Source organism: Dendrobates tinctorius, unplaced genomic scaffold (assembly GCF_039654945.1).
Source record: "Dendrobates tinctorius isolate UK_male_01 unplaced genomic scaffold, ASM3965494v1 ptg000035l, whole genome shotgun sequence".
NCBI lineage: Eukaryota > Metazoa > Chordata > Amphibia > Anura > Dendrobatidae > Dendrobates > Dendrobates tinctorius.
This window is the reverse complement of record NW_027361703.1, coordinates 20,539,558-20,565,516: the sequence shown is the minus strand read 5'-3', so window position 1 is coordinate 20,565,516 and position 25,959 is coordinate 20,539,558. Positions and strand designations below refer to the sequence as shown.

The window sequence follows — 25,959 nt, the reverse complement described above, 5'->3', positions numbered from 1 at the left end:
TATGTACCCCACTGAAAAACACAAGCCCTCATACCACTATAGCTCCAAAAAAATAAAAAAGTTATGCCTACTAGAAGGTGACAAAAAATAAAAAAAAGAATGACAGGACAAAACTTGCTATGACTCCAAGGGGTTAAAGGATGTTACAGAAACCTGTCATCTATAGATGTCCTTAGTTAGATGTGCTTGAATTTTGACATCATCACAAGATATTAATACAGTTCACATATGTATATGTACATCTCATATTTAACACCATGTCACCAATTTACAAGTTTTATTTATTTGTGCTATAAGTTTTAAATATGGAACAACACCTTTAGGTCATACTTTAACTTCCCACTGTGAAAACAGATGAAGGAAGAAACAGTTGGTGCCTCTAATGCTAAATAATACTGATACCCGTAGTTTTAAGGGCCTGTCATACTAAGCGATATCGCTAGCAATATCGCTATAACGTCACTGTTTTTTGTGACATTATGGCGATATTGCTAGCGATATCGCTATGTCTGATACTTACCTCCGACCGCTCCCCCGCTGGTTATCGCTGATCGCGCGAGAACGTCCTGGCCCGTTTCTCATTGTCAGCTTCCTGCTGGGCTTCCTGCTGTGGAGACGAGCGATGCGTGGACGCGGTCGGGAGGACATCAGGATCGCCTCGTCTGACAGGTAAGTAACGACCCCCGACCCCTGCGATGTCGCTGGTGAGATCTGCCTGTGTGGCAGCTCACTAGCGACCACTTAGCGATGCACCAGCGATCCTGACCGCGTCATATCGCTGGTCGGGATCGCTGGTGCATCGCCAAGTGTGACAGTACCTTTACATATGCCTTTGGAACACAAGGTTCAAGTTTTCACATTGTTATCTCTTTGCCGATACATTAACTGATGCTAGACACAAGGTAGAGATTAGTAGACAAAGCCACAAATCCAACTTTTCGTCTAGAACACATTAGTACAGTCCAGCATGACCCAAGATGTTTGAAGACTTGGTAGCCCACAAGAGGTTCTAGCTAAAGATATAAAACATAATAATGAAAACTAATTTTCTTCGGTGGGCTTTGGATACAATGTTATTTGTTACACTAAAGAATGAAAAACTTACTTCAATTTATCTTAGACTATGGAAACTATTTTCAAAGTATAATAATAATTTACTACAGACAGTCATCATAATGCTCCTATTGCTGGACATACACCCATTGGTTAAAGTATAATTGAACTGCTGATTATGCACTTAGACTGTGCCAGATTGACAGATTACCATAGTCCATAAAGCTGGTATTAGGTTGTTGCCTATAGTCTACCTATAGTGCTCATTGTAATAGCAATAGGCAGGTTTCACATGTCCGTGTTTCAAGGTCTGTGCATGGACCGTAATTTCTGGACTAAAGGCAAGTCTTCTGAAATGAACTAATCAACTCATGTATCCCTATGAGGCTTTTAGTTGGGGTGAGGATACCCGAGATCAGTCCAGGCAACCCATATGTAGACTATAAAGTGTGGCTTTAGGAATCTGGCCTTAAAATTAAAGGGAATCTGTCACCACGTTTTTGTTACCTCCTCCGAGTGCAGCATAGTTAGGCAAAGAGACCCTGATTCCACCAATGCATCACTTAGTTTACTGGGTGCAGCAGTTCTGGCACAATCAGAGTATTTACATGTAGCAATGAGAAAGCTGCTCCCATGCACACCAGTCTCTTTATGTACATTGTCTATAGACAGTGAGCTGCAAATCAGAGGAAGGGGTGGAGTCAGACTAGCCTGCATGTGATGTTATAGCTGCTGTAGTCCAGGCTGTGATTATCACCAAGTCATAAAGCTTTCATTGTAAGTAAACAACATTACACAGCCTAAAATGTGAGCATATCAAAGAAATTTATGTTTTAACCCCCTACCTCATCCTGTCCTCAGATTACATATCAAAAACCTGCTAAGAGATTCACTTTAATGGCATTGTTTAATGGTTTAATGGTTGTGGTCAATTGCAACCTGTTTATGGACCGCTTTTTGTTACTATGAATCTATTACTATTTTGGCAATTACTATCTGGATATAGAAGTGCATTTGTTTTGTAACATAAATATAGTTTTACTAATTCATCTGCTCTAGGTAAATGAGAGCCTACACATTAAATTAAGTTAGTCCATAAATTTATATAACTGGACACCTGTGGCAAAACATTTCTGTATCCCTGATCACAGCAGCGTGGATATGAAATTACTGGTATTGAAAGGTAACTTCAATTCTCAGAGAGAGAGACGAGTTTGGGAGTACAAATTTATGACGAACTTTGACACTCTCAGTGCTGGAATGAATGTGTCGCATGGATTTATGTCTTTTTACATCAATTAAGGAATTTCCTTTTAAAACTAGACCCCAATCAGAGGACCATAAAACATCCGGACTCCTTATCTATGAACTGGTCCAATGTTTATATTTATGTTTTTCCCTCTCCCATATTGATAGTTCTGCTTCACGTCACTTGTCTTATCTATTGCATTTTTTCTAGGCTGTATTGTGCATAAATATGTGACTTCAGATTTTGTATTAGTCTAGCCTGATGGAGAGACCTGAGTAGTCTCGAAAGCTTGCAATGTGTTACCATCTTTTCAGTTAGCCATTAAAAGGTATCAACTACTGAGGACTCTCAATCCTGAATATTTTTCTATCCACTGGCTAACACGGAACAAAGATATACATCTTTCCTGTATCATTTATGGATAGAAATTTTTCATAAGTAACATTTCTCTCCATGGCCTGTAGACAAAACAGGGATGTGCAAGAAAGAATCAATATTTATATATAAAAAGAGCAGCACTTAATTTACTCTAGTGTTGCTATTATCCATTTCTTGTTATGTTTTGTAGTTATGGTGTCGCAGCCCTATATCCCACAGATAGTCTACCATTTGTAAACACATCTTTTTGATGTTTCTGCCAACATCCTGGCAACAAAGCAGTGCCATTTCAAATAAGCTAATTAACTTAATTGTTGATGAAGCACGAAACAGTTCATTCACCCTGTTAACCGCACCATGACAACACAAGATCTTCAGCCTGTGAAGTTACTCATCTTGGAAAAAAAAAATAAAACCCTCTGGCAAGTTAATTTATAAATGTTTTTTGTGGATATATTTTTACATCCGAAAATGTGTATTATTCTAAGTATTTGAAGACATCTAAAAAAGCAAAAGATACTCACCACTAGTGTTGAGCATTCCGATACCGCAAGTATCGGGTATCGGCCGATACTTGCTGTATCGGAATTCCGATACCGACTTCCGATATTTTTTCAATATCGGAATTCGGCATCGGAATCGGAAGTTCAAAGTTGATTGACAGACTGACGTCATCATGATGCGCGGTGTGTGCGCATCATGATGCGCCGTCATTTCGGGCCTTCCGGGGGTCTCTGCCGGCCTGCCGGGGGGCTGTGCCGGCCTGCCGGGGGGCTGTGTGGACTGCCCGGGGTCTGTACCGGCCTGCCGGGGGGCTGTGCCGGCCTGCCGGTGGTCTGTGCACCCTGTGGGGGTCTGTACCGGCCTGCCGGGGGGCTGTGCCGGCCTGCCGGTGGTCTGTGCACCCTGTGGGGGTCTGTACCGGCCTGCCGGGGGGCTGTGCCGGCCTGCCGGGGGGCTGTGCTGATGTCCGGGGGTCTGTGCAAGCATCGTCCGATGGGACTACAAGTCCCATCGGGCGATGCCTGCTACCATGACAGTGATTGACACATTAGCCAATGATGGGACAGTAGTAGTCCCATCATCCGGCTAATGTGTTAAATGTTAAAAAAAAAAAAAAAAATACTACATACATACTACATGCTACATACATACTACATATATACTACATACATACTACATACATGCTACATACATACTACATGCATGCTACATACATACTACATGCTACATACATACTACATGCATGCTACATACATACTACATGCTACATACATACTACATATATACTACATACATACTACATATATACTACATACATACTACATACATGCTACATACATACTGCATGCTACATACATACTACATACATACTACATACATACTACATGCATGCTACATACATACTACATGCATGCTACATACATACTACATGCATGCTACATGCATGCTACATACATACCACATACATACTACATACATACTACATACTACATATATACTACATGCATGCTACATACATACTACATGCTACATACATACCACATACATACTACATACATGCTACATACTACATACATACTACATACATACTACATGCATGCTACATACATACTACATGCATGCTACATACATACTACATGCCACATACATACCACATACATACTACATGCTACATACATACTACATACATACTACATATATACTACATGCATGCTACATACATACTACATGCTACATACATACCACATACATACTACATACATGCTACATATATACTACATGCATGCTACATACATACTACATATATACTACATGCATGCTACATACATACTGCATGCTACATGCATGCTACATACATACTACATACATACTACATGCTACATACATACCACATACATACTACATACATACAATACATTCATACAATACATACATAGACATACAGTACATATAACATAGAGTAACATACTTACCAATACTTGTCACATTGTTCCCCGAAGCCATTGTCTTTTCCGGAATAAATATTAACATAACAAACCACAAAAATACTCACCCACGATCCGAAGCAGTCCACGAGTGTGTCCCACGACGATCTTGGGTAGAGAACTGCAGCATCAGATGATGCTGCCGTTCTCTACGGGCTGCAGGAATCCAATGACGGAAGGTAGGTATCCTTCCGCACTGTATTCCTCCGCCACTTAAAAAAAAAAAGTCCCTAGTCTCACTTTATGCCATTGCTGCGTGGGAAATTCCCACACAGCAATGGCATAAAGTGAGACTAGGGACTTTTTTTTTTTAAGTGGCGGAGGAATACAGTGCGGAAGGATACCTACCTTCCGTCATTGGATTCCTGCAGCCCGTAGAGAACGGCAGCATCATCTGATGCTGCAGTTCTCTACCCAAGATCGTCGTGGGACACACTCGTGGACTGCTTCGGATCGTGGGTGAGTATTTTTGTGGTTTGTTATGTTAATATTTATTCCGGAAAAGACAATGGCTTCGGGGAACAATGTGACAAGTATTGGTAAGTATGTTACTCTATGTTATATGTACTGTATGTCTATGTATGTATTGTATGAATGTATTGTATGTATGTAGTATATATGTGGTATGTATGTAGCATGTAGTATGTATGTAGTATGTATGTAGCATGCATGTAGCATGCAGTATGTATGTAGCATGCAGTTAGTATATATGTAGTATGTATGTGGTATGTATGTAGCATGTAGTATGTATGTAGCATGCATGTAGTATATATGTAGTATGTATGTAGCATGTAGTATGTAGCATGCATGTAGTATCTATGTAGCATGCATGTAGTATGTATGTAGTATGTATGTAGCATGTAGTATGTATGTAGCATGCATGTAGTATGTATGTAGCATGCATGTAGTATGTATATGGTATGTATGTAGCATGTAGTATGTATGTAGCATGCATGTAGTATATATGTGTTATGTATGTGGTATGTATGTAGCATGCATGTATGTAGCATGTAGTATGTATGTAGTATATATGTAGTATGTATGTAGCATGTAGTATGTATGTAGCATGCATGTAGTATATATGTAGTATGTATGTAGCATGTAGTATGTATGTAGCATGCATGTAGTATATATGTAGTATGTAGCATGTAGTATGTATGTAGCATGCATGTAGTATGTAGCATGTAGTATGTATGTAGCATGCATGTAGTATATATGTGTTATGTATGTAGCATGTAGCATGCATGTAGCATGCATGTAGTATGTATGTAGTATATATGTGGTATGTATGTAGCATGCAGTATGTATGTAGCATGCATGTAGTATACATGTAGCATGTATGTTGCATGTAGTATTTATGTAGTATGAATGTAGCATGTATGTAGTATGTAGTATGAATGTAGCATGTATGTAGTATGCATGTTGTATGTATGTAGCATGTAATTTTTTTTTTTTTTTTTTTACATTTAACACATTAGCCGGATGATGGGACTACTACTGTCCCATCATTGGCTAATGTGTCAATCACTGTCATGGTAGCAGGCATCGCCCGATGGGACTTGTAGTCCCATCGGACGATGCCTGCACAGACCCCCGGAGCCTGCACAGCCCCCCGGCAGGCCGGCACAGCCCCCCGGCAGGCCGGCACAGACCACCGGCAGGCCGGCACAGCCCCCCGGCAGGCCGGCACAGCCCCCCGGCAGGCCGGCACAGCCCCCCGGAGCCTGCACAGACCACCGGCAGGCCGGCACAGACCACCGGAGCCTGCACAGACCCCCTGGCAGGCCGGCACAGCCCCCCGAAAGGCCCGTACAGACCCCAGAGAGGCTGTACAAGGGCAGGAAAGGGTTTTTCTTATTCCGATACCGGAAGTCCCATAGACTTGAATGGGACTTCCGGTATCGGAATCGGCGATACCGATACTTTTTTTAAAGATCGGCCGATACCATCCGATACGATACATTGAAGTATCGGACGGTATCGCTCAACTCTACTCACCACTAAAGGACCGCTCAGAAAAGACAAATCTTTTAGATTATTGAAATGTTTAGCAACTCAGATATACTTATTTGTGGAAAAGGCTAAATTCTCCAGACATGGTGTTGAAAACAAGTAGACAATTGCGTAATGATCTGTGGCTTTGCCAGTGAAAGGATACTGTAATAATTACAGTAGTGGCTTTGGGCCTATATAGGAAGTTATTATTTCTACACATAATGATTTTACCTATATAGGGAAGGCTTCCATATGAGTTGTATGAGACAGTTATGACTCTTAAACATTATGCACAGACTTTATGACAGAAAATAGCATCTTTTAATACTATTTTCTCTTCAACTAAAGCTATGTAATTATTAGTCATACTGGAAGGCCACATCTGGTTTCCACTAAAACAGAGGATATTCAAACATGTACATACATTGGCATGTGAACAACGCTGGTCTTGATGAGAGGGGGTGTTTTGTAGTAAGGTGCTTATGAGGAGTGAAGGACACAGAAAGATAAAGGCCTCTCTGCAAGAACAATATTTGGGTCTTCTGCGGTCCAATTGTTCATCGTAATGCACAATTTCACCTGCTTTGGAGCTGGAAGTGGGCCCCTCACCTTTTAGGCCCGTGTGCAGCTGCACAGATTGCACTAAAGAAATGTCCAACATGTGTGACTCCTTGCGCCTCAATCTTATTTCAGTCAGGGACTTACGTAAGTTTTCTGGCAGGTACAAATTTATGACAAGCTGTGGCTTCATGCCTCGGTTCTGCCCCAACTTTGTTCATTGTGGTATAGCTGAGTAAAGTTGCAAATGGCAAAGTTGCAGCATTTTTGTGCAAACTTGAGTTGCGCAAAACTTTTACAACTTATCAAAGTGTTTTACTCCAAAATTCTGGTGAAAACACTGATGAGTTGGGACCATTGTCTTCTACTCAATTATGCCAGATAACTGTTGCATTAATATATAAACGCCAGATTTAATATGTAAGGCTGGTTTCACATTAGCGTTGAAACAACGCTGCGCACTGCGTCGGTAAGCCCCGCCCCGATCCGGCTCCCTGCCCGCCCCATCCGGGATCACCGCCTACTATCACATTTGCACGCATGCGATCGGCGCACCCTATCTTTAGCATAGGGTGCGCAGATCATGCGCTGCCAGTGTGAAAGTAGCATGCTGTGCACTTTTGATGGTGCGCCGTGCGCGCCGAAATGCAACATGTTGCATTTCGGCGTGCATGGCGCACCGTCAAAAGTGCGCAGCACGCTACTTTCACACTGGCAGAGCATGATCTGCACACCCTATGCTAAAGATAGGGTGCGCCGATCGCATGCGTGCAAATGTGATAGTAGGCGGTGATCCCGGATAGGGCAGGCAGGGAGCCGGATCGGGGCGGGGCTTACCGACGCAGTGCGCAGCGTTGTTTCAACGCTAATGTGAAACCAGCCTTAATGGTATTACACAACTGACATTTTATGTATAAATTTAAAATAGTCTATTTTCTACTTTTTTGAAGAACTGAAATTAATGGGGAACAGATTGGAAAATTGATGCAGTCAGCAATTGTGTAATGGCTTCCACAACATAATGTATAGTCTAAAAAAGGTCAATCTCTATACTGAGACTATACACATAAAAAATCAGAGATTGATTGCAACATGTCAAGTCTGTCTCATATTTGATTAAAAAGGTGACTGCTGACATGATGACATGACCTAGAAGTTTTAATCTGATATTAGGATATGATATTGATAAGCAATGCCCATTGCACCATTTGGTTTCACTAGGAAATTCTTAAAAATGTAAACGTTAACCTACTTTAAAAACTGTCCAAAATCTTCACAAATGCTTTCACAGCCTGGCCATTTGCAGACACCATGACCATAGAGGGTATGCGTAGCCCCAGTCTCCTCATGTGACGAGCTGTAGTAGAAAGAGAATAGCATCCGATTAATCTCAAAAGCCATAATCGTTGGAGTCTGCTAGCGCCTGTCAGGTTACAATCACTGACAAACAGGTCAAAACAGGTCAATTCAGCTCAGAGCAGTCAGGAAAATTTAATCGTTCTGTTGAATAGTTCAACTGCCAAGGCAGGATGATGTTCCAATTAGGGAAGAAATAGAGCCAAAGATGACTTCTAATAAAGAAAGAAGAAATTACTATACAAGAGTGCATGGTAATTCTGACATATGACCTCAACTTAATATAACCATTGCAATATATCCTAGCTCAATAAACCAACAATGCTATTCTAAATACTGCACAAGTCAACTGCTTTCTGTGATTAAAATGAATGATATTGTCAGACTCAAAATACTTATTAAAAATAAAAAGATGAGACCGGCTGTTTCTAACAAATCTGCCCAGCAATACAGGTCCCAGATTCAATTGGCTCTTACCCTTCCTCAACTGCTCAAAAAATGGCAAAAGAGTTTCTAATAATAGAAGTACAGTTTTCAGCCGTTGTTTAATCCGAATCATACACTGCACTTTCTCCACAGTCTCGTGAATTGTCTTTACTGCGCCAACTAAGGGCAAATTACACAATTTTGTCTTTTTGATCATGTTTAACTGTTTTGCCACAAACACACATTAAATCGTCTAATTACTAATAACTAATTATAATAATATAGTTTCTTAGTACTTTTTCAGTACATTCCATTAGGCAGAAATCTTTAGTAATATTTTTTCATGATTGCTGAATTTCAAAGTGTAGTCTTTAACCTCTTCACCTGGAAGTCTGTTTTCACCTTCATGACCAGGCCAATTTTTTAAATTCTGACCACTGTCAATTTATGAGGTAATAACTCTGAAACGCTTCAATGAATCCCACTGATTTTGAGAATGCTTTTTTCATGACATATTGTACTTCATGGTAGTGGTAAAATTTCTTTGATTTGACTTCCGTTTATTTGAGAAAAAAATTGGAAATTAGGCGAAAATTTAGAAAATGTTGCTATTTTCAAACTTTTAATTTTTATACCCTTAAATCAGAGAACACAAAATGGTTAATAAATAACATTTCCCACATGTCTAATTTACATCAGCACAATTTTTGAAACATATTTTTTTGTTAGGAAGTTAAAAGGGTTTAAAGTTGACAAATGAGTTCTTGCTTTTACAGTATTTACAAAACCATTTGAAGTGACTTTGAGAGGACTATATGACAGAAAATGTGTTAAAGTGACACCATTCTAAAAAATGCACCACTCAAGGTGCTCAAAACCACATTCAAGAAGTTTACTAACCCTTCAGATGCTTCACAGAAATTAATGGAATGTGGGAGGAAAAAAAATATTTTTTTTTCACAAAAATGTTCCTTTAGACCCATTTTTTTTTACTTTCACAAAGGTAACAGGAAAGCATGGACCATACAATTTGTTGTGCAGTTTCTCCTGAGCACACTGATAACCCATATGTGGGAGAAAATCACTGTTTGGGTGCACGGCAGGGCTCAGAAGATAAGGAGAGCCATTTGATTTTTTTTAATATAAAATTTGCTGGTATAATTAGCGGATGCCATGTCGAGTTTGGAGAGCCCCTGATGTACCTAAACAGTGAAAAACACAACTGACATCATTTTGGAAACTATACCCCTCGGGGAACTTATCTAGGTGTGTATTGAGCACCTAGAATCTTCAGGTGCTTCACAAAAATTTAAAATGTTGAGCCATGAAAATAAAGAAAAATCCAATTTTTCCCACAAAAATGCTTTTAGCCCCAAATTTTGCATTTTCACAAGGGTAACAGGAGAAAATGGACTCAAAAATTTGTTGTGCAATTTATCCTGAACACACCGATACCCCATTTGTGGTTGAAAAATACTTTTGAGGCACAGTACAAAGCTCAGAAGCTCCACCATATTGGAGTTCAGATTTTGCTGGACTGGTTTGACGGTGCCATGTCACATTGGTAGAGCCCCTGATGTGCCAGTCCAGCAGAACCCCTCACAAATGACCCCATTTTACAAACTATACCTCTCAATGAATTCACCTACGTGTGCAATGATCATATTGACACCACAGGTGTAGCACAAAATTTTATACTATTGGGAAGTGAAGAAAAAATAACTACATTTTACCACCAAAATTTTGTGTTAGCCCCATATTTTATTTTTTGTACTGGGAAATCGGTAAAAATGGCACCAAAATTCGTCCCACAATTTCTGCTGAAAGTAGAAATATCCTATGTTTGGCTATACAGTACTGCCAGGCCACACGGTGAGACACGGGAGGTAGCGAAGCTTTTCCTAGAATAGTTGGCGAACTCCATATGCAGAGCTCCTAAGTTCTAGAAAAGCAGAAACCCCCTCAAATAACCCCATTTTGGAAATTATACCCTTGTGGAAATTTATCTACAAGTGTAGTAACGATTGTGACTCCACGAGTGTTTTCCAGAAACAAGCAGTAGTGAATGTTGCTGAGTGAAAATTGCAAACTGCCATTGTAGTGACCTGTACATTGCAATGACCAGAACATTGTTGTGACCTGCTCATGCTTCTGGAAGCACACAGCTTTAAATTAGGCAGGCTCTCATCACTACAGAAATGCAAACATGTGGGAGTTAAATGTGGTTTAGACACAGTGGGGCTGAGTAAGGAAGGGAGCATTTGGGAGTGCAGAACTTGCTGAATTTCTTTTGGTGGGGCGAGGAGCAATTTCGATTTTCCAAAGCCTTTTGTACTACCAGTAATGTGGAATGGCCCTATATTTCCATTGACAGATGATGGACCTGAGAGGGGACTTTGTTTTTTTGTGGATTGAGTAGAAGCTTTTATTGGGAATATTTTGCATAGGAGCACATTTATCTGGCGCTCTAGGCTGAGCACTTACTTTGGGGTTTCTATCTAAATCTCTCCAAGTGACGTGACAGATGAAACCCTCGAGGGATCCATTCACTATAATGAGGCAGCAGAGTTACTCTGGAGTTACTCTGGATTCCGACTGGCCTCTATTCAGTGGTGTCCTTTTCAGAAGTGCACAAAACTGTAGTTGACCGCTCTTATGCTCGCCTAAAAAGATGGACGTCGCTGGATCACAGGTCCTATGACATCCACAGTGCCTCAATCTGCCTCATTATAGGGCATTTTCCACAGAGGGTTCCATCTGAATCACGTATTTCAGAAATTACATGGAAACCCTGGTGTAAGCCTTCAACGAAGAGCGCAGGGTAAATGTGAGCCACGCCTTACTGCGATCTTTGGGAGGCATAATGAACAAATCAGCAGATGAAGAATTGGTTTTATTTATTTTTTATGCAGTTTCTCGTGCGATATAAGTCATTAGAGGACTTTATTCTTTTGTTCGGTGCGATTGCAGCGATACCAGATTTATATTGTTTTTTTATATTTGGCTGCTGTTAAAAATGAAGACGCTTTTATTGCCCATATTTAGACAGTTATAACATGTGACAGCTTCAGAGTCATCTGACAGCTTCTTTTTGCAGGACGATTTGACATTTTAATTGGTATAATTTTCAGGCAATTTTTATTTACATTCGTCGTTTTGATTGCGTTTTAGTGCACTTTTTCAGTGGTATAATGATAACGCATCCTTTTTGCCCTTTTTTATAGTGTTCACTGAAGGGGTTTAACTGGTGGGACAGTTTTATAGGTCAGATCATTCTGGACGTGGTGACACCAAATATGTCTACTTTTTTTACATAAATAGATGTATTTATCGGAATAATATTTTTTCTTTTTTTTCTTTTTTTTAATATTTTTCAATTCTTCGTAATTTTTTTAACTTTTCTACATTGTCCCACAATGGGACTTATTCCTTACACTTGTATAGACTAACTTGGCACACACAAGTGGAGATGCAAGTGAAAAAATGGTATTTTAATAAAGTACAGTACATACAGTAAATGTTTCGGTCACAGCGACCTTCATCAATGTACTATATAATGTACTGTACTGTACAGTACATTATATAGTACATTGATGAAGGTCGCTGTGACCGAAACGTTTACTGTATATACTGTACTTTATTAAAATACCATTTTTTCACTTGCATCTCCACGTGTGTGTGCCAAGTTAATCTATACAAGTATACGGATTGGGATCCTACTTGCGCAACACCACCTTAGAGTTGTGCCAATGGTTTTGAATATCTCATTATTCCTTACACTGACAGATCGCTTATCTGATACTCTACAATGCTTCTTAAGGACCCCACTGCCACCTTGTCACACGGGGTCACCATGGAGACCATCAGCGCTAGATGATCGCATCATGTTGTGCTGATGGGAGCAGACAGGAAGCTCACACCCTATGCGATGCTACTCGATGTCGCTGTCAGTATTGAAAGCTGCATCAGAGGGGCTAAATGTCTGCAATTGGTGCTAACACCAATCGTGGGCATTGCTGCAGGGTGTCAGCTCTGCCATAGAGCAGACACCCGCATTTGATTGCCACAGTGCTCAGCATGAGCTTGCATGACCACGTAGCCACACATATATGGCACATGTTGGGAACAGGTTAAAATTATGAAGGTAAGACAACCTCTTTTTAGCACATTTTGTAATGCTAGAAGGGTATTCTCATGTCGTAAATTTTTCCCAGGTCTAGAGTATTTGCCATAAATGTATTGCACATGTAAGTCCCACCAAAGAGACCTACATTTATCTCAAGAAAGGGGCTCCTTAGGGCACTTGTCAGTGAAAAGGTATTCAGAGACCGCTTAGAAATGTGTGGAATTTCTACTGTGAAAGATGGGGGATTTATTAGCTACTAAGTATCCTGTTGAAACATGTGTAGATGTAACAGGACACCTGTCTCAGCAGGGGGCTGAACCTTCTCAGCTTCAGAGATGAACTTCACACCTCCAACCAGCTAGCAGTCTCCAAGCTCCTACAAGATGACCCCCTGGGGAGACCATGTGGTCTAACTGCTTTATTGAGTCAGCTATGATTTCATAAGGAAAATATGGACTAATCATACATTCTAGCAACACACCGATTACATTTTAGAGATGTCTGAAATTGACCAAACACCTTCCAGGGTCTTGATCTGTTCTAGCACCCCAGGGTGGGAGGATATAGGTAGAATGGTTCCATGTTTGGTTTCCAAGTGTAAAGGTACTGTCACACTTAGCGATGTACCAGCGATCCCGACAGCGATATGACGCAGTCAGGATCGCTGGTACATCGCTAAGTAGTGAGCTGCCACACAGGCAGATCTCACCAGCGACATCGCTGGGGACGGGGGTCGCTACTTACCTGTCACACTAGGCGATCCTGCATCCTCCCGCCCGGCTCCACGCTTGTTGCTCGTCTCTCCACAGGAAGTGCCGCAGGAAGCTGACGACAAGAATCGGTCCATGACGTTCTCGCACGATCAGCGATAACCAGCGCGGGAGCAGGTCGTAGGTAAGTATCAGACACAGTGATGTCGCTAGCAATATCGCTATAACGTCACAAGTTATAGCGACATTGCTAGCGATATCGCTTAGTGTGACAGTACCTTAACAGGGGCCTGGCCAGACCTGATGGCACAAGAATTGCCTCCCTATGACCTTCCATTGGTAATACGTTTTGGAGATGTAGCTACAAACCTCCATGGGGAGGGAGATAAGGATGCTCACTGGGGAGGAAAAGGGTGCCCAACCAGGGAGATAAAGGCTTGATCTCTCTCTGCTATGCTTGCTATTCACTTCAAAGGTAGGGGCCACTTAGAGTAACATGCTGTGAAGGAACTAGGAACCAGCTCACAGCCCATGACCCCTGTGGCCCAGTGCACACATGGGTGAACATCAAAAGGTAATTGACGTGATCCGTCTACTCATATCTTTTGTTCTTCACTCGTATTTGTATATGCATAACCATTTGTATATGCATAACCATTGTGTATATAGTGTATTTTCTAGTGTGTCCTTAAGGCAATTAAATAAATAATTTAACCTTGGACTGCTCTTTTATCTCGATCCATGAATTCACAAGTCTATATTCTCGGTTGAACTTTCCGTGCTAACCAATCTGGTTTCTGGCCCGATATATTCCCGTTAACAGTTCGGGCCTATATCTAACAAGGAACTTATGGTATTTCTACTGGGCTGGCAGCACTCTGTTTCACTGGTGCTAATGAAAGGAACCTCTCACTGGGTTATGAGCAAGTGTGGTTCCACGGTCTGCTACTGTGTGGGCCACATGCTCTCAACGCCCGTGTTTCTGGGGTCCCGTGTGGACAGGGGGTGTCTGTGTAAAACTGTACCAATGTGCCCTTATGTATCACCATTGGATGCGGAACATCACGTTGGTGCAAGTGAGGAGACCGCACTACATGATCCTTCTGATGTAATAGTGATGTCAGGCGGGGTGGCGGGATGCAGGTTTATCATGCCAACCATCTCTCCACTGACAACAGCACAACTCAGGGCCTCATAGATGCAAAACCCTTTGGTGGGATCCCAAGGATAGTTTATAAATCTACCAGGTGGAAATATCCCTTAAAGATTTAAGTGTTAGGTTGACCTCACTGACTAAGAATATCAGCATCTTCTCGATATGTCACTTTTAGCCTAATTATCAACAGCAGTATGCTTGAGGGCAAATTAATTAATTTGTGTATAACAATTTATATTGTTATATTCCACTTTTCCAAAAAACTAATACAACTTGAATTATAAAAAATAAGAAAGCATGAACTTTTCCCCAAGAGCTTCTTGGATGATGTATTAAATCATTAGTATTTATTATGACTTCAGTCTAAAATGCATTACTATCTCTAGATATTGTTTTCCAACCCTAATTTTTTTTCTTAATTCACCAATGCAGACATGGTTTTATTGCTTTAGTAACATATGTACTTTCCATTGCTCCTTTCAAATGTCTCATATTTAGAAACCTCAGTCCATAAAATATTGCACTACAGATGTCCAGTTTGTGTGTGTTGATGCATTTTTTTTTTACATTTTCTTTTCTCTGTAAACGTTTATTTTCTATAAAAGATGAGCAGATCCGATGAGATTAGAGTTGTCCAAATCCCGTGAACTTTACTGGGTAAATCAATTATTATAAACATATTTCTTAGAGAATTGAATGTCCCTTATTATGCTCTGGGGTCTCGAGCGATTCTAGAGCATAATAAACATAATATGATGGAAAAAATACAACATCTTATACCTCACCACTCTCCTCTCTAGAAACTCTTGCTGCTTGCTGTCCACCATATTATTTGATGCCTCTTCATAATGCTGCCATGCGCTCAAACCCCACTAGGACCTATGGCCATGACAAGGACTGGGTCATTCTTATGCATGCACATAGTATTGTCATGACACAAGTCATGATGCCACTGTATTGCAACCTTATGAATTTCATTTGCAGGAATGCATGTTCAGAGATGTCTCTGGCCTGGTCTCAGACAGAAGTATTGGCATAGCATGAAGAGACCTAGGGTTTCAGCACATGGCAGCAGGAAGAAGAGGCAACAAGGGCTGCATAAAAGTAAGTGAGCAGCTGAGGTAGCTAGAAAGGTGAGTGGTGAGGTAAGCATTCGTATTGTTTTTTTTACATGTTGCTAGCCTTCTATGGGTCAGCAAATTCTGGAGAATATTGATTTTTGGATGATTCTAGTAGAATTAAATTCTACCCAAATAAATGTGTCCGTCTCTATCTACTATGCATTCAGATCCATAGTCTAAACTTCAGAAAAGATATCACCAATGTAGAAAACTTATGTTTGAGAAGTTGCTTGTGTGACAGTTACATTAGTATCTCTTTAGAAATTTGTTGTTTGAAGGGCATGGTCTTAACTCATTGCTTTAAAGATTCATAAGATCGAACACAAACATTAACATTGAAGCAAAAGTTGTTGCTTTCTGAGCTGTATAACCAAAGGGACACAATGCTCAATGGAAGGCCTTAATAGATCACAGGGAATCAAATTTTGAAGGCCTGCCATAAAGTTTAAAATTTTTTTGTGATATAGAAAAAATTAAAGGGTTTTCCATGACTTTTGACAATATCATATGAAGCAGAACTCAGTTTGATATGTACTGTTGATATTTCTTATTAGTTTGTTAACCATTTAAGGACCAAGCAAGTTTTCATTTTTTCCTCTCCTTATTTCAAGAGCCATATGTTTTTTATTTTTCTGTCAATATAGCCATGAGCAGGCTTGTTGTTTGCATGATGAGTTGTACTTTGGAATGACTCCATTCATTTTATTATGTCATGTACTGGAAAATGGGAATGAAATTCCAAGTGTGGCAAAAGGGATATTCTGCAATTGTTTCTTGGATTTCTATTTAAAGTGTTCATTTTGCAGTAAAAATTACCTAGCAATATGATTCTCCAGATTAGTACAATTACTGAGATAACAAGTATGCATAGATTTTGCTTTATTTAAGAGGTGAAAAAATTCTGAAATTTGTTAAAAAAATTGCATATGATGGCATTTTCCTAGACCTGTAACATTTAACATTTTTAGAATTTGAAGCTGTGTGAGGGCTTTTTTTTTTAACCCAAAGCCAATGTTTTTACTGATATCATTTTAGAGTATATATGATCTTTTGATATTTTGTGTCATCCGAAAAACTGCAATTCTGGCATTTTGGTGTTTACTAGAGATGAGCGACTTTGCCTTTTTTCTGGTCGAGCCGGGTTTCATGAAACCCGACTTTCGCAAAAGTCGGGTCAAACGAAATCGGCCGATTATCGTGAAAAGTCAAAGGCCGACTGAAACACGAAACCCAATGCAAGTCAATGGGGAAGCAAACATCAATTCTGATTACTGAAGCTTTTCAACCTTAATTTACTTCATAATACTAGTTACGCACTGAAAAATGGGGGTTATTTGGCTAAATTTGTGGGGGGTAGGGCTGGCTCCAGGTTTTCATGTGCCCTGGGCCAAAGAGCGCCCCTTTAACTCATAACACAACTCATGATGCTCCGATACCGCAGAGAAATAGCAGTATAGTACAATGAAAAATACTTCACTTTTTACATCTCATAACTGATGTCAAGTTTAAATAGCTCCAAAAACGGACAGTATATTACTCCATACAGTATTATGGCCACCGCATAGTGCGCTATACAGAGTAATGAGGCCCATATATTTCTCCATACAGAATCATTGGTCCAATATAATGTTTGAAACAGTATATGATGAGCTCTACAAAATGCTACAGTATATGTTGGTCCCCATGGAAGAAGCTCCACTGTTTTATGGGCCCAAATAATGCTCCATACATAATGGGCCCCATTTCTAATGCTCTAGTGCATAATGTGCCCTGTAAATGCTGCTCCAGTGTCTGATGTCCACCTTTGGAATGCTCCAGTGTATGGTGGGCCCCATATATCATTCTCCAGAGTATAGTGCTCCCCAAAAATTGCTGTCCCAACATTGAAAACAATTAAATAAGTCTCCTCGCTATGGAATCCCTGTACTAGTCTGGACTCCTCGTCGTCCCCATCGTCCATCTCACTGCACTTGGCTGTTTAGGCAGAGGGCGTACAGACGTGATGTCATTGCGCTCTCTGATCAGACTATCACTGTCAGGAAACACGGAAGACGTCATGGCGATGGAGCAGGGAGAGGTAAGTATTTCAACTTTGCAAGTGCTGTGATCCTGAGCAAGCAGGGGGGCCCACTCGTTGGCGATGGCAGTGGCAGAGGGCCCCTCTAATAGTAGGGCGGTGTGTGGCTGTGTGTCTGATGGCGGGTGGGGGTGGGCCGGCCCTCCCACCGGCAGAGACAGTTTTGCGTACTATGAGGAGTGGTGAGTTCTCCTTCAATGGAAGTCTTCAAACAGAGGCTGGACAGACATCTGACTGGGATGATTTAGCGAATCCTGCTTTGAGCAGGGGGTTGGACCAGATGGCCCAGGAGGTCCCTTCCAACTCTACGATTCTATGATTCTATGATTCTATGAGGGGCCCTGTGCCAGTGCCGTCGCCCATGAGTATGCTCCCCCACCAGCTCAAGGAACCTGCACTTTCATCTGCACCTTCCTCTTTGTCACCGTGTAAGGTGGTATAGTATGCGGGAAGGGGAACCTGAGTTTCCTCTGGGTCAGATTCTGGCTGTGTAGAGTGTGAGAGGAATGTAGTGGTCTGGGTCAATCTACCAGCAGAATCATCTAGCAGTGGCTGGGCATCAGTGCACTTGTGGCGTCCCCAGGAGTACGGTCGCCACAGTGGCATTACCTTCCTCCTAGGGAGTGTGATGTCATGCTTGGGAGCAACGAAGGATCTCTCTAGCAGTTAAACCAACACACAACACATTTCCCACTCCACGCCAGCAGGGAGACCTCTAAACATGACTGCTGAGGAGCTGCTCTCTGTGGTCGGGAGGAGGTAAGTTAGGCCATTCTGTGCAGGGAAGGGGAAGTCTGTGGATGTGAGAAGGGGAGCTGGAGGATGAGCAGAGTTAAGGCTCACTCCTAGCTGGAGCGCATGGTCCGGATTCCGGTCTCCGAGTTTGTAGGGACACTGACGTTCCTGCAGCAGAATCCGGAGGAAGTAGCAGCTGTAAATGCTCTGTACCCAACTGAGGCTCAGAGGCCCCAGCATCGACGTGTGTGAGCCAGAAGGAAAAGGCTACAGCTGCAAGCCAGACCAGAAAGTTCCAAAAGAGAGTCAACAGGGGGAACTTTATTGAACTCAGCACTGCGAGTACCTCAGATAAGCGCTAGAATGGAGGCCACACTACCTATCTGCAGAGAGAGAAATCCAAATTGGCTTCCAGGCTGACCAACTCCTTCTCTATCTGTACCCTGGTTCCTGGACAGCACCTACCAAGTACAGGTAAAGGAACTGCACGTCTGTGTCTGTCATCTTTCTCCTGCGCCTGGCGCACGGCTCAGCTACATCCTGCACTGCACACCATCTCCTAACTCTTTCATCTGCCCTGCGACTACGGCCCTACCTGTGCAGGTCTTCTACATCTTAGCTGCACCACAACATCTGTCCCACAGAAGCGACACTGCAGCGCTGGTCAATCTAATCAGAAACCAGAGGTGGCGTCACGTATCATTCACCTATAAACGTAATTCACCTCTTTGCATGGACGCCCAGGGCCACGGAATGGGTCACCACCACCGTGACACATCCCTGTGAGACACCGGCCCGGTACCGATTAACCCCACTGCCCTGGCTGGCCACCCACACTCCATGTCAGATTCATCTTGGACTGGGGAATTCACGATTTGACTTGATAACCCAGGCATGGTATGATAGAAAGAGCTACATGGACTAATGTGAAGTGTGGCCTGCTGCCTGATTCAGTTTGGGTGGGGGTGCAGAACACAAGGAAAGGGGTTCTTCCTGACCAGGAGCCAGCACTTGACCACTCCGTGCTTGCATTTTTTGAAACTTCAGAAGAGGCGGGCATATTTGATGGAGTCTGTTTCGGCAATGTAAGTCAAAACCAGTTCCTCATGCTCCGCCTTTAAAAGCGGTTAACCTACTCCCAGAAAAGGTATCATTCCAGGCGTTCCAGAGCCAGACCATGACGCAGGCTCAACACCTCCTGCCTTAGCTGCTATTGTGCTTTTGCCACTACCAGAAGATGCACCACCACCATCATCACCAGCTGGCCCCCCCGCGCCCACATCCGCGGCCTCTTCCACCAAACTTCAAAATTTTGCACAAAATAGACACAAAATAACAGATATATGGCACTTATCAGAAATGTACAGCTCTATTCAGTCAAAGGATAATTGTCAATCTCCATATATATTCCATCAGTCACACAGAGACGCTCACAGGCTCACAATGGATTAGACAAGAATATAAAAAGTAGACAAAGTGAACAGTATTATCAGATAGCAGGTATATATAGCATAGTCTAAACATTAACAATGTACGTCTATATATCAGGAGTAGTGTTGAGCCACCACGCTAGTGTTTTGGTTCGTCACACAGGAGGCAAGTTCGTTGAATGTTCGTCGAACCCCATTGAAAACAATGGCAGGCAAACACAAACACATACAAACACATAGAAAACAATTACAAAACACCTTAAAAGGTCTCCCAAAGCAGAGAATATGCTCAGAAGATAAAAATTACATATGGAAAAGGGCAACTACATTCAGAAAAGAGGTGGAGGAGTAAAAGGAGGAGGTGGAGGAGACACAGATATAGCCTTGTCATTCCCTTATGAAGTCAAGAAAGGCTGGAATAAAAATGTAAAATACCAACCCAAAAAAAAAAAATTCTGAAATCGAACATGATCATATACCGTCGGACTTCCCACCAATAAATTATGCCAACTGGCGATCGGGCGGCGTTATTCCCACGAACCTCCAAACAGCGTCCATGAAGGCAAAGTGTTTGCTTTCCGGGGGCAGTATGATTGCAAAGCTGAACCTTAAAGGAATGTCCAAAAGGGCACCACCAGGAGTGGAGCCTGCGGCTTAATTGGACTCCACCCGGGAAACCACAACCATGCCACCTCAAGAAAAGATGCACATATTGAAAGCTTTGTCGATTGTGTGTGTGGTGTGGTATGTCCATTTGTAGTTGTGTTAGCAATTTGTCAGCTTTTTCCGTTATCGAACGAGAATCCGGCATGCCCCCGCGGTACGCGTCAAGCTTACTAGAGGGATACGCGAGGCTCTGGCACTATCATGGTCTATCATGGCGTTACATGTCCGGGGCTGCATGCGCGCTACACTGAAAGGACCAGCTTTTGTCGCTTACAGGTGCAGATAACCAGCAGAACACCATTAGTGATGGGGATCTGTGATTCCAATTATTCCCCGCGAACGATGATTTCCCAGTAAGAGCAGGTCAACCGCAATTCCTGAATTAGGCCTAACCGGCATTCCTGAAAAAATGCAAAAAATTACGTGTCCAAACCACAGTTGCTGTAGCTTGCTTAACAGTTCGGCAGCCGTTCTCAGGCCCAGTATGGATTTGACAAGATTCTAGAAAGTTGATAAAGGGTATAGTTTCACCGGGTAACACGTATATATGTAGCATAGTTTACACATTAAAAACCTATGTCTATATATCAGGAGGCAGGCTCAGACGGTCTCAGGCCCAGTATGGATTAGACATGATTGGACAAAGGTGAGAAAGGGTACCATATCACTGGATAATAGGTATGTATAGCATAGTTTATACATTAAAAACGTAGGTCTACATAACAGGAGGCAGGCTCAGACGGTCTCAGGCCCAATATGGATTAGATGTGATTGGACAAAGGTGAGAAAGGGTACCGTATCACTGGATAATAGGTATGTATAGCATAGTTTACACATTAAAAACGTAGGTCTATATAACAGGAGGCAGGCTCAGGCGGTCTCAGGCCCAGTATGGATTAGACGTGATTGGACAAAGGTGAGAAAGGGTAACGTATCACCGGATTACAGTTATGTATAGCATAGTTTACACACATTAAAAACCTATGTCTATAGATCAGGAGGCAGGCTCAGACGGTCTCAGGCCTAGTATGGATTAGACGTGATTGGACAAAGGTGAGAAATGGTACCGTATCACTGGATAACAGGTATGTATAGCATAGTTTACACATTAAAAACCTATGTCTATATAACAGGAGGCAGGCTCAGACAGTCTCAGGCCCAGTATGGATTAGATGTGATTGGACAAAGGTGAGAAAGGGAACCGTATCACTGGATAACAGGTATGTATAGCATAGTTTACACATTAAAAAAGTAGGTCTATATAACAGGAGGCAGGCTCAGACGGTCTCAGGCCCAGTATGGATTAGACGTGATTGGACCTTTAAAGGTGAGAAAGGGTAACGTATCACCGGATTACAGGTATGTATAGCATAGTTTACACACATTAAAAACCTATGTCTATAGATCAGGAGGCAGGCTCAGACGGTCTCAGGCCCAGTATGGATTTGACCAGCTTGTACAAAGTTAAGAAAGGGTACATTATCACTGGACAGCAGGTATATATAGCATAGTTTAAATATTTAAAATCTCCATGTTCTCAGTATGGATTAGACAACAATCTAAAAAGTAGAAAATGTATATGAAGCGTACACCAGTATACACTTTTGGTGGTATTTTTAAATCTTCATATATATTTCTGTCTCAGTAAGACAGTCCAGACTCTCCGCAATAGGAAATGACATGCATACAATTACTGACATAAATTCTAGTGATTGCAGAATCTAGGAATTCCTATTCAAGGGATAAACTTCTGTCACAATTCTCAGAGGCGATGCAGACCCTCAATTAATTAGTGAGTGGACACAGCAAAAACCTTTCTTTGTGAAGAAAGTGTTGCTGTATCGCAGTACTGTTGATCCCATCGCCATTACTCATATCCATATAATTTTGATCACAGGGAGAGATGTAAACATGGTGCTCACTGCCTATCATGCTCTGTCACGTAACTTTGGAGTGCAAAAGACAGAAGTCACAGGCCGTAGGCGATTCATTTGGATTGGCATGAGAGGGCACATTTAAAAATGTGTGCTGGAATGTCACACGTCTGTGGGTAGGAAAACTGTGAAAGCTGATGAGAAACCACCACTGCATCTCATTGTGAGTCGACGTCCATAAGAAATAGAAGCCATTGATCATCTGAAGCTAGATCCCGTCCAGCGGGACAGGGCATAACTACGTCTTAAACATCATCTTCTATCAGCTCACCAAATTTGTAGTGGCAGTCCCAGTGAAGGATTTGACAGCCCAGACGACACAGCGGAGGAGCAGGTAGAGGTAAACATTGCAAATGCTGGGGCCCTGCCCAAGCAAGGGGGGCCCACTCGTGGGCGTCGGTACTGGCACTGGGCCCCTCATAGTACGGCGGTGTGTCTGACAGCGGGTGTGCACCCCCACCATCAGAGACACTTGATTGCACTATGAGGGACCTTGTGCCAGTGCCCAAGAGTCGGCCCACCCTCCTGTCCAGGGCAACGGCACTCGCACGGTTGCATGCGCTAGGTGGTGACCCCGGCCATGGGGGGAGGAGGCAGCCCAGTTAGGGATGTTTACAAAATGGCATATGTTGATGTGGGACATTCACCTGCTGCTAAAGGCGAAATTGGTCAAGTCCCAGGAAGAGGCGGACCAAAGAAAGCCATTTTTCTGTCAACCTATGTGTCATCAGGGTAAGGTGTGACAAAATCCTTGGAAACCCATGCATGGTTCATTTTAATGAAGGTTAGATCATCCACATTTTGGGTTGACAGACGTGTCCTTTTTTCTGTCAGGATTGATCCAGCAGCACTGAAGACTCTTTCCGATAGCACACTTGCAGCTGGGCAAGCGAGCTCCTGTAAGGCATATTGGGCCAATTCAGGCCAGGTGTCCAGTTTAGCTGCCCAATAGTCAAATGGGAATGACCTGTGAGGGAGAACATCGATATGGGAGGAAAAGTAGTTTGCAACCATAGTTGACAAGTGCTGTCTCCTGTCACTTTCAACTGATGCAGTATTACCAGTCGTGTGAGCTGGACTTGAAAAATCAGTCCACAACATGGTCATGAAACCCCGGTCTCCAACGCCACTTCTGATGTGTGCACCACCAACACCTCTTCCAAGTTGTCCCCGGCCCCTACGGCTCGTGTGACAACCATCACCGCTGCTATGTGCTGGGAATGCCTCAACCAACCGGTTTACCAGAGTTGCTTGTTTGTTAGCTAATATTAGGTCCAGGTTCTCCTGAGGCATGATGTTTAGGAATTTGCCTTTATAGCGTGGATCCAGGATGCTGGCCAACCAGTAATCATCATCGTTCATCAATTTGGCAATGCGGGGTCCCTTTTTAGGATCTGCAAGGCATAATCTGACATGTGGGCCAATGTTCCTGGTGTCAATGATGCACTGCGAGTGCTGGGTGGAGGAGCACTTTCAGGCAAATCCACATCCCTCCAGTCACGCACAAACCCAGTACCAGACCTTGCCACGCCAACATTTTCTCTTGCCCCACGAGATGCATCCTCCTCCCCTAAATAATCATCCCCATCATCATCCTCCTCCTCCTCTTCTTCCTCCACCTCATCCACGACAGTTCCCTGAACAGACAATGGCTGACTGTCATCAAGGCTTCCCTCCTCCTCTTCCTCATCATCCTCGGCTGCAGACGCCTGCTCCTTGATGTGCATCAAAGTTTGCATGAGCAGACGCATAAGTGGGATGCTCATGCTTATGATGGCGTCGTCTGCGCTTACCAGCCTTATGATGGCGTCGTCTGCTCTTACCAGCCATGTGCATTCCTCAAAACATTGAAGGACTTTACAGAGGTCTTTCAGCTTCGACCACTGTACACTTGTCAACTCCATGTCTGCCCTCAAAGAGCCTGCCCGTGTATCCTCCCACAAATGCATTATGGCCTGCCTCTGTTCGCACAGCCACTCAACCATGTGCAGGGTGGAGTTCCACCATGTTGCAACGTCGATAATTAGGCGGTGCTTGGGAAGGTGGAGCAATCACTGCAGCTTCTGCATACGACTGGAGTGTACTGGCGACCGGCGGATGTGCGAGCACAGTCTTCGAACCTTATGGAGCAGGCCTGTTAACTCCGGATAATTAGCGAGGAAGTACTGCACCACCAGGTTCAAGGTGTGAGCCAAGCAAGGTATGTGTCTGAGTTTTGAAAGGGCTATGGCTGCCACAAAATTCCAGCCGTTATCACTAACTACCTTGCCTGCCTCATGATGTAGACTGCCCAACCATGACTCAGTTTGTCGCTGAAAGTATGATAAGTATAGCGTGGCACTACCGCAGGGTGCACAAGTAGGTTACCCAGACCCAAATGAATAACAAATAGTAACTTGGCACTCAACTTGAATGATCCTTTTTGAAAGAAAATTTTATTATGTGCAGTCTCAGAAACGTTTCGGCCCACAACAGGCCTTCATCGGTCTGCCGACTGATGTCACAGTGTGGTGACTAAATGCAAGTCCAAAATTTTTTATATATTGATTCCTGCTATCAAGGTTTGTGCAGGTGTGCACTGTGCACTCACTTGATACTGTTTGCGTATGGGCTGGTAAACTAGCCAGACTCAATATATATTGATTTTGGTGCGGTATCTAACTCCTCGGATTCAAATTAGAATGATGCACATTGTGAGATGCTTGGCCTTGTGGAGGTCGGTTGGGGTATGTAGATCAAAACGCGGTATGAAATTCATATGAAATTTTGGACTTGCATTTAGTCACCACACTGTGACATCAGTCGGCAGACCGATGAAGGCCTGTTGTGGGCCGAAACATTTCTGAGACTGCACATAATAAAATTTTCTTTCAAAAAGGATCATTCAAGTTGAGTGCCAAGTTACTATTTGTCGCTGAAAGTAGTCGGCCAGTACCTCTGCCGTGTGTCTGTCGCCCAAACACATCATCTGCAACACAGCCTGCTGACGCTTTCCACTAGC

At 42.6% G+C, this 25,959-nt stretch overlaps 1 protein-coding gene across 19 annotated transcripts in view; it reads right to left on the bottom strand.

Moving 5' to 3' along the window:
• Positions 1–25,959, bottom strand: part of FOXP2 (forkhead box P2) — a 461,404-nt gene that overhangs the window by 111,588 nt on the left and 323,857 nt on the right. For all 19 annotated transcript variants that reach the window (XM_073573315.1, XM_073573316.1, XM_073573312.1 and 16 more), the window contains one exon: positions 8,474–8,578. In XM_073573315.1, the coding sequence (XP_073429416.1) occupies positions 8,474–8,578 (105 nt within the window). The remainder of the gene's footprint in view (positions 1–8,473; positions 8,579–25,959) is intronic.